General features: G+C 36.9%; 1 protein-coding gene across 5 annotated transcripts in view; it reads right to left on the minus strand.

Moving 5' to 3' along the window:
• Nucleotides 1-9,389: 9,389 nt before the first annotated feature.
• nsmfa (NMDA receptor synaptonuclear signaling and neuronal migration factor a) overlaps nucleotides 9,390-15,286 on the minus strand; it is a 32,438-nt gene continuing 26,541 nt past the window's right edge. For all 5 annotated transcript variants that reach the window (XM_047805981.1, XM_047805978.1, XM_047805979.1 and 2 more), the window contains 2 exons: nucleotides 13,247-13,322; nucleotides 9,390-12,701 (listed from right to left, as the gene is read on the minus strand). In XM_047805981.1, the coding sequence (XP_047661937.1) occupies nucleotides 12,604-12,701; nucleotides 13,247-13,322 (174 nt within the window). In that variant the 3' untranslated portion in view covers nucleotides 9,390-12,603. The remainder of the gene's footprint in view (nucleotides 12,702-13,246; nucleotides 13,323-15,286) is intronic.

The following is a 15,286-nucleotide window of genomic DNA, read 5'->3' on the forward strand; positions in this document are numbered from 1 at the left end:
CAGGTGTATGTCAAATTATTACACACGAATTAAAACAATACAATAAGAAATTAAAGCATTGCATGTTTAATTCATTTTAATTGTAATTTTAATATATATATATATATATATATTATATATTTATGAATAATAAAAAAAATTTATTGCATCTATTTTTATTGAATTTTTTTCACTTCTTTTTACATTTTTATTTTCTTTCCCTTTTCTTTCTTTTTTTTAATTTTTTTTATTTACAATATAAATGTTACATTTTAATTTTATTTCATTTCTGTTTTATTTTTACTATAAAAAGAGACTTTAAAATCCAACTACTAAGCTAAAACTCTTTCAATAAATTAACCTTATGACTATCCACAAAGAAAGTGCAGTGAAGTGAGAGACCTGACCAGGTTATTTAAAGGTGGGGTGTACGTTGTTTGAAAGCCAATGTTGACATTTGAAATCACCAAAACAAACACGCCCTTAACCCAAAGGGGTCCCACCCCTGTATTGACAGCTCCACCCACACATACATCTCTCTCAGTCTTTATCATAGCTGGAGGGAAGAACAACACGATTGCAGATTAACAAACAAGCAAAACCAACGTTACTCACCTATCGAGAAGGAAAAAAGCAAACTCAACGTCCCATCGCAGACCTTCCCGCCCCTTCAGTTCTCTCCAGCGCTGGAAAGCTGATCCTATATTTACACGTGTCCAACTTCTTGCCTTATCTTAAGCCTTTTTTTGCTTAATGTTTTTATCCGCCATGTCAATGTTTCAATCGCTTTCTGCTTATGGCACACATGTGCACTGAACTCTCTCTCCGCCGAATATTGAGAAGACACACCCCTTTCTGCTCATTGGCTACACGTTAGTTTTGTTTTTGTTTTGTTTGGCAGCCCAACGCAGTTTTCTGAAGCGTTTCTCAAACAACGGAGACCCCACCTTTAAGTTCAGTTCAATTAAAATTTTAACAATAGCCATTGTGACAAATCAGCTTTACAGTAATATAGATGTAAGTAATGTAGATGCAAGGGGGAAAAAAATCACTTGAAAAAAAACACTGCCTATGACAAAAAAGGGCCAATTTTATTTATACCAAATAAGGATATTATTTACAAATAGACACCACTGTGTAAATGATTTAAATTAATCAACACCATAGCAAAGCTACAATGACAGACCAAATAAGTACATGAAAAAAAGAATATAAAAAAGAATATAATAAAGCAATAAAAAAATGTGCACAACAACACAGACTGTTTTAACAGCTTTCTTGCTGCATGTGGTGGCTTACACGCCGTGACTTCACACGTAAACAAACACCAGGCCTTGTCTCAAGTTCAAGTTCACGTTTTGCTGTATTCATGGTGCACTTCAAAAGTGCTTTGGAACAGCATACTTTATTGAGCAAAAGATAGCATTGCATGTATATTTTAATGACTGGGCAAATAAGGATAATTTGTAGATGCTAGAATTGTAGATGTCCAATCTGCGTAGGACATTGTTACACTATATGGTCAAATATATGTAGATTCCTGACCATCACATATTTTGTCTGGTTCAAGAATACACTTTTCACCATGTTCTGCTATTTCATGTAGCACTTAAATTCTGAACAAATAACATGGAGATTCATAGAAATGGTCTGAATTTATGAATTCCTCAGCTAGCTGTAATACTATTAATAATAATAATAATAATAATAATAATAATAATAATAATAATAATAATAATAATAACTTCTCATAAAATAATTAGTAGTATAATTACAAATATAATTATTTAAAAATACATGAAGTAAACATCCATCTGCGCGTGAAACACTGTATGAATCAGAAATCTTCGACGCTTTGTCAAAAGGGTGACAGATCTTGACGTCAGAGTTCGTTTGGGTTGCCAAATACACCGTTTTCCATCCCTTGACTGCTCTTGACATGTTTTCTTTGTTTTCAAAATGACCAGAAAAAAAATAAAACCTTCTCTGGCATTAATGCAGTGTTACAGAGATATTAGTCAAATTATAAGTGCATTGTTTTATTTTGAAAGCACTCTCATAATTGCTTAGTATTTTGCTGATGTATTGTTGCATTAAGAAAAAGCCAATGCAAATATTAAGCTTTTTTGGAAATCATTGAACATATTATCTCTTTTACAGTATACAGCACTGTTTCCACACACAATCAAGATACAGTTTGCATAATCTGATCATTATGTTATAACCTTATGGTATTTGTTAAAAGGTCATGGTTGCGGTTGTTCCATTGCACCTGGAAAAAATGGTTATGGATATTTATAATGGTGGACATCATTTATTCCCAGTAAGTTACATCCTGCATATTGTTCCATAAAAAGCACTGGGAAAGAATGTTCAGGTGTACTGACCTGGTCCCGGCAAACAAGAAGCCCCTGGTCTTAAGCAATCCATCCCTGTCCAGATTAGCTTTCTAAATCCCTGGGATAATTGAACACTATCATAAACTCTAAGAGGGTTTCTTCTTCTAACACGAACTGTAATGAGACACTAAGTGTACCTGGGAATCACATTTCTGTAACACTTTTCTATAACATTTCTGTAAATGATGCAGGAACGTCATTTACAAAAATGCTCAGTTGGATAGAAATAGAGACTAAAAAAGACATGACTATATTTATGACATTATCTAGTTAGATATATAGCAAAGACAGTGGAACAGGTTTGCTAGTCTTCTGGCTGATGGTGGACCAGCAAGAAAATTATTAAAGCAAAAAGTACATTACTTTTTTATAAACGACAGACAGACAGACAGACAGACAGACAGACAGACAGACAGACAGACAGACAGACAGACAGATAGATAGATAGATAGATAGATAGATAGATAGATAGATAGATAGATAGATAGATAGATAGATAGATAGATAGATAGATAGATAGATAGATAGATTTCAACAGATGCGTTTACTTGCACTTCCTACAAGATGGCAGTGTGTAGTAGCTTTTACCAGCTCAAACACTAAAGTACACAGACACCAGGTCTGTTTTCTAGACTTTTCTTGACTTTTCTACATTTGATTTTATAAACCATTTGCACTGAAGCTTGAATATGCAGTTATCTTTCAAAGATCAAAATGATTTTTGTTCAATGAGCTGCACTGCAAAATGAAAGAAGCAAACGCTTGGCCTATCCCCCTAAATTTGTGGTTAGGGGGAAACAATGTAAGTGTATTTTTTATTGTTACAATGAATACTTAGGCACCATTGTTTACATGCCCACGTCGATAACCTGCCTCTGCCTGCTCGCTTGCTTACTAACAAGAATAGAATGATCTGATATACTCAATATTCTGACTCAGTGTTAGAAATCCCTTGAGCATTTTTTTTTCATACAATCAATCAAGAAAGATACTTGTATTTTTGCTCCCAAGCCAATATAAGGGTGAAAGAAAAATGGCAAATGGGGCAAATTCAGAGCAACTCACATTAAAGGTACAGGTATGATTAACGTAACAGATTTATCACTACCTCTATAATAATTCTGAATATTACTCCAGTGGCTGATTCAGTGTCAGCTCAGACTGTGAAGGGTTCAGCCCTGGCAAAACTCACTTTTTTCATCTGCTCCTCCTCTCCTTTTCACTGCTCTTGGATCTCTGTAAAAACCCAAGACTGCACATCAAAACCAACCGGAAAAGCTTTTGATGTGGCATAATACATAATAAGCATTACACATATTTAGTACACTAATGAAGTTCTTCAGTTCATTATCTTTAATGACCCCTGGCTCAAAGACTTTTTTTATGAATGCTGAAAATAAGCAAAATTTCAATTAGGCATGCAAATTCTGCGAATATGCAAAGCCCTCTGTGCTGCTGCAGGAAGAACTGGTCTGTTTGTTGTAGTTCCACTTTTTTAAAACCCTCACCCAAGTATATTCCCAGCATGAGACAAGCTCATTTGTAGAGCACCATCGCTGATTGATGTTAGCTCTCAATGCACTGAACCCCTTACTGTGCTTGGCTGGTTAATTCATTGAGGCTTGTTTTTTTGGGGGGGGAAAAAAACATTTGCTGCAGGCATCAGCATCACATAGTGGTTAATTCCCCAATTCATATTCAGCTGTTCTCAGTGCTTATGCATATCCAAAAAAGAAAGTCTTACATATTAAAAAAAAAATAATAATAAAAATAATGCAAGACAGACCAAAAAAAAAGGTTTAAAATGTAGCCTTAAGGGAACACTACAGTTCTTTTAAAACCAAATGTTTATACATTGCAAAATGTATATAATTAACCTTAGCATCTACTAAATTCCCACTTTTACTGAATAAATAGACTGACCCATTTTACTGAAATTTTACTTTTAGTGAAAAAATAGAAGGTTGCATACTATGTAAATGTGTCAGTAAAACCTCTACTTCTGTGAGTCTTCCTTTGGCACATGCATCATACTGTGTTCTTGTTTCTGCACCAATAAAGTGCAGTATGCTGGGTTTAAACACCTGCCCAATTCAAATGTTGCCCAATTAAGCCAGATTGGGACCACTGTTTTTTTAATTATTTTTTTTATATATAACCATTATTTTGACCTTTGCAGAAAAGCATATAAAATGTAGATTTGGCCCATTGTGCATCAGCATATCCAAGCCTAAAGTGTCTGTCTACATCCATGAAGCACATTAGATAGTGAGCTGTTGGTTTTTGTTCATAAACAGATAAGCCTTCATTCTTCCTCCTTCTGCCACTACCCCCTTGGGAATTTGCCAATTCCCAGCCACAGAACTGCTGCAACTACAGCCACTATCTGATTTCTTGAGCTGATAGCTAGGCGGCTCTTACAGTGAGAGTGGTATATCCAACTTGCTTGCTTTCCCGCCTCAATTTTGTTTGCAATTTTGTGCCTTTTTGGGTTTTGATTAAGAACACCATTGAGGTGTTGTTGTTCTGCACTTGTATGTATGACACCCTTTAGGAGTTACTGAAAATGTTGGGAAACACAGGAACAGAGCCTGTATTCTGATAAACCTTTAATAAACCATGTCTTGGATGTGGCACAAAACTATTTTTGTTTGTACATACATTATTTCCACTGTTGCAATCTCTAAAATCCAACTTGATTTCAGAACTTGATGACAGACAAGGATGCCTAAAGGTAGACTGCTGAATCAAGACTTGATTGCCCCCCCTCCCCCGCCCCACTCCCTGTGGGCCTGTGGGCCAAAGACCTGTCCAGGTACCAGTGGCAGATGGCATTACGAGGCTCTGGTAATAGAGTTTGAACCAGGCAAACCTTCCGATTTGCATGAACAAACCCTCTGATGGCTCAAAGTTCTTGGAGTGCCGCCTTAAGCCGTTTTGTACTCATTGATTCTCAAGTATGAGGAAATAATTCATAAAATGTCAGAAGCATCTGTGCCACCATATTATAGAAAAAACATACTATAAATTTGCTAGAGTAAATCTTATAGAGCTTACAAACAAACTCAATAATTTTTGGCTGTAGGACATGGATTTCTGCACACAAATCTCAACAACCTGTGTATCTACATAGGTTGGCAGTATTTCTATTAGAGGCATAAATATTAACCTTAGTGATCACAGTTGCAGCTGCCAAGGAAGCCATTAAAGCGTTTTACATGATGTTTTACTGTGTACAGTATGATTGTGTAGGTGACAAATACATTTTTCATTTTTTGAAGCCAGCATAACTTTTTAAGAGTTTTCATCTTTACTATGCTTGTAAATACACAAAAGAGCTCTTAAATGAGACTGGTGCATTCTGGAATAGTCTAGTTAGTTGCATGGGGAGATGCAATTGGTAGCAAAATCAAGCTTTTGAATTGCTAAAGCAATCTTAATTCCAGGCTGTAATGTATTCACTGCCACTGCTGAGCTGCACTCCTGCATTATATTCTGATCATCAGACAGCTCAGATGGCAGTCTATAAACAGGGTGGATTCATTACTCATATTGAATTAGAAGCAGCCAGTGAGAATACATAAGGGTCTGTCTCCATATGTGAGAGGGTGGTTTTTAGCTTATCTGAGTAAATTTGGTTGCCAGTTCCTCTACTCTATGTTTCTAGATATAAACTCTTTCCCTTCTTCTGGCTCAGCAGCGGTAATCTGTCTGTTTCCGTTGTAATGATGCAGCAAACATAAAACTGCAGTTAGAGCAAGGGTTAGACCCTTGACAGTGAAGATGGTGAGTCCTAAATATTCTGAGCATTGAGCAATTTTGACATCTCCATTGGTCCATGCAGGCATTTGCAAATTAAATTATTAGCCACCCTGCCCCAGGTTCCTGTACGACAAATAAGTAAAAGAAAAAATAAAGAAAAAATACATTAGGCTGAAACTCACAGGTATATATTTTACTGTGTAATATATATCCAATATAAGAAGGAGTCATTGCAAAAAATTTTTTTGGAACAAAATCTTTTATTAGAAAAAGAAGTGTTAGAAACATTATGCACCTGTCCAGTGCCAGTGTGGTAGAATGTCTGACATTCAAAATGACATTAGTACTGCAAATGTAATCTTCACACTTGAGTTTAATCCCCAGTACAATGATACATTTATACAATGAACAAATATGCTACAGTTATTTATTTCAAATGAGATCAGCAACACCATCAGAAATATTTATTTATTATCTACAACATCTAGCCCATTAATAAAAGAAACATGGTTTGGAATGTTAATAATAAACTGCTCAATGGTTTTCTTTTCAAGAGGCTTAGAAATGTACCTTATTCATGAATGAATATGCCTCCTGGTCTCTACGATCCGTAAAAGAAAACAAAAAAACAAAAAAAACAAATTAATATTGGCCTGGTAAAAAGCTTGATGCCGTCTGCACTCTGCAAACCATCAATCAACTCTTAGCAAACTTAATCTGCCTCCTTATATAACCGGATCCCTGGCACACATGACCAGGAAGAAAAGCACCATGGAAAGAGAACTGGAGCTGAGGGAAAGGGTACGCACCTGGTTTAAGTCCAGTAGGGTCTGGACTGAGATCTTAAGAGAACACTGACTTACAAACACTAACACAAATAAAATCTTTAAACTGATTTAAGGTTCTGGATATTCTTTATGAGATAAACTATTGGTATATACAGTAAACCCACTGTTCATTTGAATAAGAATGGCTGTATACCCCTGCTCATTATCCCATCATCAGCATCTGGCAGCAGCACAATGCATAAAACCAGTCAGATACTGTTACAAATGGTCTCCAGGTCTTCAACTGAGAGGGGCAGTGGTGGCTCAAGTGGTTATGGGTGGTTAGGGTGTTGCTTGGAAGGTCTGGGAAGCAGTCTTCTCTGCTTCAGGGGTGCCCTGACCCCAACGTCTTCAACTGGGATATGCTATATGATGTGATAATAAAGGCTTCATCTGGTCAGGTATGTTGAGACTCCTGACCACAGCAGCCTCAGATTTCTGCAATGAGTAGAACCCTAGTTTGGCTTTTAGCTGTTGTAACTTATTAGGGCACAGTATGCTAAGATGTTTTTCTGCCCACTTAAGTTGTAAAGAGTTGTTTGAGATACTTCCTGTCGACTCAAATCCAGCCAGTCATTCTCCGCTGAACTTTCTCTCATCAACTGTATCAAGTTTCTGCCTGCAGAACTAATACTTACTGACTGTAAAGAGACTGTTTTATATGAAAAGTAAATCAAATTTTATGAAATATTCAAACCAGTCCAACACCAAGTCACTGAGATCATTGATTTGAACACTGACAGAAGATTTTGACCTGCATGATTCAATGCATTGTTCTGCTGTAACATGATTGGCTGATTGTATAATTGCATGAATGTGCTGGCAGACATCTGAAAAGTGACATCTGAAAGTGAGTGTATATATGCTGGATAAAATTCTATATAATGTCTGGATGGGGTATCCATAAGGCTCACAAGTGGAATATATGACATACCATGTACAAAGAAAACAAGTATGAATGACATAATATGGTCTACTAAAGTATTGTGACTCAAATTAAACATCTGCAGCAGTAATTCCTAGGATGTGTTGTCAATAATGTTTATTCTTCATGTCTATTTTGATATTCACTATGATGTGAGTCAAAATTCTAAAGATACACTGTTCAAGCAATGCACACATTAAAGTCACCATCTGCCACCAAGTCTAGAAAATAAATATGTACTTATTCTCAGTGGAAACAAAAGGGAAAGAACAAACGAATCGTTTTTCATGATTTTTAGTATAAAGGTAAACAACCGTCAAATCAATAGAGTGTTTTCCAACTGCAGATGTGTCTTTGACAGGACATTACATTGCAAACTTTATAAGGTGTAAAAAAAAAAAATCTCCTGGATACACTTCATATATAAGATAAATTGCAGTCAAACCCAGCCAACTAAATAAGGAACAGCAGCTGAATATTGTTAAATCAATATGGTTGAAAAAATAGTCCCACTTTTTACTGAAAAGAGCAAATCAGCTGCAGTGTGCCTGTTTAATCATTTAGGCCAAGTATAGTGGAATCCAAAAGTAAGATACCATATTGAAAATCTAGGAAGATTTTTGATATTTAAAACTGGAAATAACCAGGAAATTGTAAGATTTTGAAAAAAAAAAATCTTTCGATTTCTAGATCACAAACATTGCTGATGGTTTTGCATGCTGTACAAAAGAACAGATGATGGTCAGATTATGCATGATGTTGGACTGATTGGCATGTTGTGAATTCAAATCCCAGGACAACCAAAGATGCCCCTACTGGCCATTAACCCTCAACCTCTCATTTGTATGAGCAAAATAAATACAAGTCGATCTGAATAAGAGCATCTGCAAAGGGTCATACATGTAAAATGTAAATGTATTCAGATGACACTGATGTCTAAAATGAATCATTAAGGTTTTTTTTTTAATGTGGAATCCATGTCAACTTAAAGGTGGGGTCTCCGTTGTTTGAGAAATGCTTCAGAAAACTGCGTTGGGCTGCCAAACAAAACAAATACAAAACTAACGTGTAACCAATGAGCAGAAAGGGGCGTGTCTTGTCAATATGGCCGGAGAGAGTGTTCAGTGCGCATGTGTGACATTAGCAGAAAGCGGTTTTAACATTGACATGGAGGATAAAAACAAAGAAAGAAAGCAAAGAAAGGCTTGCAATAAAGCAAGAAGTAGCACGTGTTAATATAGGATCAGCTTTCCAGCACTGGAGAGTCAATAACTCCTGAGATAAATGCTGTTACTACACAAATAACACCTCTTTTCTATCGTAGTAATGTAGAGAGGCAGCTACAACCGTGTTGTGTAGTAACAGTGTCTAGCTCAGGAGTTATTGACTCGGGAAACTCGAATCTGTGAATATGCGGCCAACTTTACTTAAGACGCAGAGGCGCTTTTTTCCTTCTCGATTGGTGAGTAACGTTGGTTTTGCTTTGTTACACAGAACTAATATATGCCTTTGTCCTTTGCATGATTATGCTTGTGTGTCATTTTTGGTTGTTTGTTTATCTGCAATCATATTGTTCTTCCCTTCAGCTATGATAAAGACACATTGCTTTCCATTAGTTGCCTGGGTTACGTATGTATGTATGTGCGAAGCTTGTTCTGTAAATTATCATATTCCAAAAAATAAAAAATCTGTTTTAACGTTCCTTTAATTTTTCTTAATATTTTTTGTTTTTTTGTCCTTTTATACTTACATCTCATAGAACAGGCATAAATGGTAGTACAAGTAATTAACAGAAAAGCAAAAACTTAGCGTGCATCCTTTCTTTTGCCCCAGACTTGTGGTGAACAAAACCGTTGTACAAGAGTTTGCTTTTTTCCTTCTCGATAGGTGAGTAACGTTGGTTTTGCTTGTTTGTTAATCTGCAATTGTGTTGTTCTTCCCTTCAGCTATGATAAAGACAGAGAGAGATGTATGTGTGGGTGGAGCTATCAATACAGGGGTGGGACCCATTTGGGTTAGGGGCGTGTTTGTTTTGGTGATTTCAAATGATGAAAACATAGGCTTTCAAACATCGGAGACCCTGCCTTTAAGTGGGAGATAAATCTCAAAATCTAAAATTCTACATTTCCCTCAAGTTATTTCTGATAATATCATTTGTAAGGAAAATGCATTCGATTGTAAAAGAATACAAAATAAATGTATTTTCATTAGTGGTATCAGACTTTTGAATGCCACTGAAACAATACAGAAATCTTTACAGAACCCGGACCCTATACCATCTGTTCATTTTTGAGGTCTCCAAAATGCACACCACCATTTACACAACCAAATGTTCCTGACAGTATGAATACACATTCAATTTCCCACCTCTCTCAGCATGTCACTGTGACATATCCAAGCCTCACTGACACCAACCAGAAGTCGCAGATGGCTTTAGAATGGCTCAAATTGCCCCCAAAATCATGCCAATTCATTAATATCTCCCGGCTGGCTCACAGAGTGCTGAGGATAGGAACGGATTATAATTGTTTAGCTGACGTAACTGAAATTCCTCATATAGCCAGGAGTAACAGAGCAGCCAACAGCAATGATAAAATACACTTTATTATTGTTAGCTAATGCACACTTTAGGTAATAGTAATTATTTTAGCTATTTTCAGAAATCACTTGCACTATACCTCCTTTCCACTAGCTAATTATTAGCTACTGACAGTCATTGAGAATCAGCAATTTCCCATGTGTATCCCATCGTCTATTACATTTGGACACTCCCTACCAAAAAAATCAATGAATCTCTACCATGTTAAGATGGCTTTACACCGTACGATTTCCAGCCTGATGTTGCTCTGGAGACAAAAAATACTATGAACGAATTATTTGGTCATGATTTGAGATCATCATTGGCAGATTTATCACGCATGTCCTGATGTTCTGGCAGTATCACAAATTATATTTTTTAATCAACAGCTCAGAGTGTGACTTGCTCCAGACCTTGTCTAAAATCCACCAATATATTTATGGCATACAGTAGGATTATGTGACCGTTACAGGAGAGCTACAAATATTGTAGCGGCATTGGAGAACCATCAAGCAAACATGCTAATGGACAGAAAAGTGTGTAATATATCAAACTCTATGTAAAGAATGTTTTCTACAGAGGCCTGGAATGATTTCACAGAAGCAGAACATTTTCTTTAACCGTTAAAAGATCTTACAATCTGACATGAAGTCTTTTATAGAATTCGTCTAAGATGTCATTGGGATCGTCTCATACAGTGTGACAAGAAATTTTAACAGACCACTGAAATTGTACTGTGGAAAACCAGCTTTTCAGGACGTAAGTTAAATTTTAGGGCCCAGATTTTAGCTTCCACAAAACCATCTCACAAAAGAGGTGAAGGCCAACTGAGATAAAGAATAAGGCTTGTAAATGCTTTTGTTCACAGGCAGTTTGCAGGGCTTTAAAAACGACACACTCTGCCTGTAAAGTCCCTGACGTTGTTTGTGAATATGTTTTGGGACCAAAGAGTCAGACATCAATGTCTAGAACTTAATAAAGTAATTAACTGCCCTTTCTCCCCAAATGAAAAACTTTGCTGACTCACAGACTTACGATCTAATGGCTGACATAAGACATCACATGATATATGACAGGCTTGAATATTTTCCACAAAAATAGATTTTAGTTCATTCAGCATTTGTGCCCCACTGCAGCATTGCAGCAATGCTGTGTAATTGCTGACACCTCACTAGTGCAGTCCCATTTCCCATACTGCAGCGAGCTGACCTGTGGAAATGGAATTCTGCTAATGGTTTCTGCTAAGAAATGTCTAAGCTAGAAACTCAAAAAGTGCCTAGGATATCCAGCCAGATATCCTATTAGAGGCCCAAAAACTAAATTAGTCTACACTGAAACATAGATTTCAGACTACGATATGGGAAACATGTTCAAAAAGATTGGCTAGAAGAATTTTCTGGCATCTTCTCTAGTGATTATTGATAACGTATAAGTCAGCAGAGTATACGGTCTTCACACAAGATACTTAACAAGGACTCCTACTCACATCTGGACAGAGGTTTAATGGACATACTCATAAATGGCTAAAACCTGAGTTATTCAAAGGACGTCATTAAAAAGACCACAACAATAAACAACATTATATAAATTATGGAGCACTGACATTTGGATTATTTGCATGACCATGGCTACATAACATATTAACAAGATGTATGCATATCCATATATTACCAGTATGATTTCTTCTCATGTCTCAATTGTATTTTTGAAAAACAAAAGTTTCAAAAACTGCCTGACTTTAGACATAAGACTTTTTTTTTTTTAAAGAAGTACGATACTCTTCAACAGAGAGAGCCTTGGTGAAATAGATATGTGACATAGAAAACACGGAACAGTCAGCCTCCATTCTTTAACACTGCCACCAAGGAGAGATTTCACTTTGTTTACTGACATGAAACGCTGTCCTTGGCACATGTCCCCCCTTGTCTCGGTCTTCAGCCCTGAACCCATCTGCCACACTCTAGTTTCATGGTCTCGAGTGAGGAGTCAGAATACATGATAACTCTCGGATACCAGTGGCACGATGTCCAGTTCCTGTTCTCTTTAATGAGAGCTAGTGGGATGTGGTGTTTCACAGGAAGGGGGTGAGGGGGAGTTCTGTCTGCTAGGACCCACGCTCTCAGGATCTCTGGGTCACAACAGATCCTCATAGTCCATGAGCTTTGAGTGCTGTCGCGTCTTCCATAATCGGTAGAGGCGAAAATCAAAATACGTTTCGATCATTTCCTTTCCTGTGACAGAGTGTAAGACAAAGCACTGATATATATATATATATATATAGTGTTATGCTATGATTAAAATATATGACAACACTCTTATAAGGTCTGCAGAAAAAGAATATGAGAAAAACAGAAACATAAACATTGTCCATGAAACAGTATTGTAGCCTTAATGTATTCTTCTATGAGCAGAAGCAGTACAGTAATTGTACTAGACTATTAGCCTTAAGCAAAAGATACTGTATAAACAAACTATTAGCCACAAACCTGACCCTATATTGTAAATGCATCACGGTGTGACATGTGGTATTTATTTATTGTGTGCACATTATATCTGAATTTCTTATCCACATCATCACTGTTTATAATAATAACAGTAGTATTTTGTCATATCGCTCAACCCTAACATAGATACATAATATAAGCAAATAGCAATTTATGAGTATTTAAAAAGTGCACAATTGGTAATTGTGTGTGTGTGTGTGTGTGTGTGTGTGTGTGTGTGTGTGTGTGTGTGTGTGTGTGTGTGTGTGTGTGTGTGTGTGTGTGTTCCTCACCCTGTGCAGATAGCTCCAGCGGTGACTCAAAGGTAACTGAATAAGGCCTCATCAGGTTCTTCAGCTTTTGGAACAGCTGTTGGCAGATGATAAGCAAAGACACCAATTAATCCTGCCTCTCTCTCAACCAGTCCTCCTTACCCCTCTCCCTCTCCCTTTCGAAGCTGTATACAAAATGGCTAATTCTTCCAGAATAACAACAAGCTCTTCACAGCCACAAGCATCTTGTTCAGTGGTTTAAAATGGCTGTCTGGAAAGGCAAGCTGAGGGAACCTTCAAATGCACCAATTACCATGCTTTTTATTCAGGCATGGATATGCATAGCTTAAAGCCTAGACCAAATCCGAGAATGTCTGTCCAGCTTAGGATTTTCTGAAGTGTTTAGCACAATCTTTCTGCAAAACCTGTCACTGTTACTTAAATGACATATGCATGAACATGGGGGAAGACTTACTGTGTTAGAATGACCATATGACAAAAAAAAATTAAATTAAAAAAACCTGGTAAATTTTAACTGAATGTTGGTTTACATCCCTTGTTTTTACTGAGGACAACATTACTAAGAATCCACTACTTGTCTGTTGGATTTCTCATTAATATGAAATTGAAAAAAATGGTAAGTGAGAAACTCTTGCTGTGTCTATTCCTTAGCTTTTTCTTTTAAACTCCATTGTAATTCCATTGTCTCCGTCTTACACAACACCATTAACATCTCACAGGGATAAAGAACCAACATTTCTCCGCAAAGAACCTGATATTAGCCAAAAATCAGTAGTGCAGAACTATTTCCCATGATGCAGTTCTAATGAAAAAGGTCTACAGAACAGACTACATTCACACATGTATCAGTCACACTTGGTTCACAGGAACAGCCAGACCTTTTGTGTGTAGTGAAATACAGAAAAGTTAATCGGTGCCTTGGCCATTGACACCACAGCCATTTCCAAATAAGCTTTATAAGCCCTACTGATACTGAAAGAGGGCTAAAATGCCCCAGGATTAAAACCACACCATCTACTGGATAACCTCACACAATAAATATGAAATATTTCCATACCATGGATGTACTGGAAGTCTTGGTTCATTTTAGAAAAGTGGACAAGGCATAATCTGGGTTTGCTTTCATGAAGACAGAATGACACTTTAGCCTCAGGATTACGCAACCAACAAGGGACGGGCTGTCTGACGGGCACAGACAGGCAGGTGGCAGAGACAAAATGAGACAAAGTGACAGACAGATGGAGAGAAAAAATAGAGGAGTAGAGTGACATGGATGAGAGATGAACATGGCCATTTATTGGTACACCAGATCCCTGGGGCTTTGAGTCATGACATGAGGTGAGATAATGCACTATAGCAGGAAGGCAGCCAGTGTATGATGACGTGTCATTGTGTTCATCTTTATTAAGTCTGAAGATAAAATCAGCAAATTCAGGACAAGCAGTATTTTATCACTGTAAGCGTTCTGTAAGCTTTAAGATGGACAATTTGTCACTGTGTTACTCTGAGTACACTGTGTTTATTTTGTGCATTCCTGCAACCTTGCGGAGGCAGTCTGACAGAAATATTCACTCACTATAGAAGTGCATTTAATCTGTGGGGTCAGAGTGTTTTTGTTCAAATTAATCTTCTAGCTTTTTCAGAAATGCTAACAATTATGCATTTTGAATTGGAATCTCTGCATTGTAACATCAGAGTATGCTAGAATGAGTTAGCATTAGAATAATGCAGTTTCTCCTCAAATAAGCCAAATGGAATTCCTGGAAGTCCTGCCCACTTCTCACATCTCACATTAGTAATTATTTGACTGGTGCGCTCAGCTTGACTCAGCGTTCCCGCTTGAAAGACTAGATGCTCTCTCACATACTGGCAAGGTAAACAGGAGTGTAAAATGTTTGGTTCATCAATGTATAATAAAATCTTACAGCATCTCCAACTTAGCTAACATTTGGTTAAAATATAGATGACAAGATTTATTATGGATACACCAAAAATGGTCAAAAATTGCTCTTTTGTTTTTAGACTAAAAGAGAGAAAATT

Source organism: Tachysurus fulvidraco, chromosome 21 (genome assembly GCF_022655615.1).
Source record: "Tachysurus fulvidraco isolate hzauxx_2018 chromosome 21, HZAU_PFXX_2.0, whole genome shotgun sequence".
NCBI lineage: Eukaryota > Metazoa > Chordata > Actinopteri > Siluriformes > Bagridae > Tachysurus > Tachysurus fulvidraco.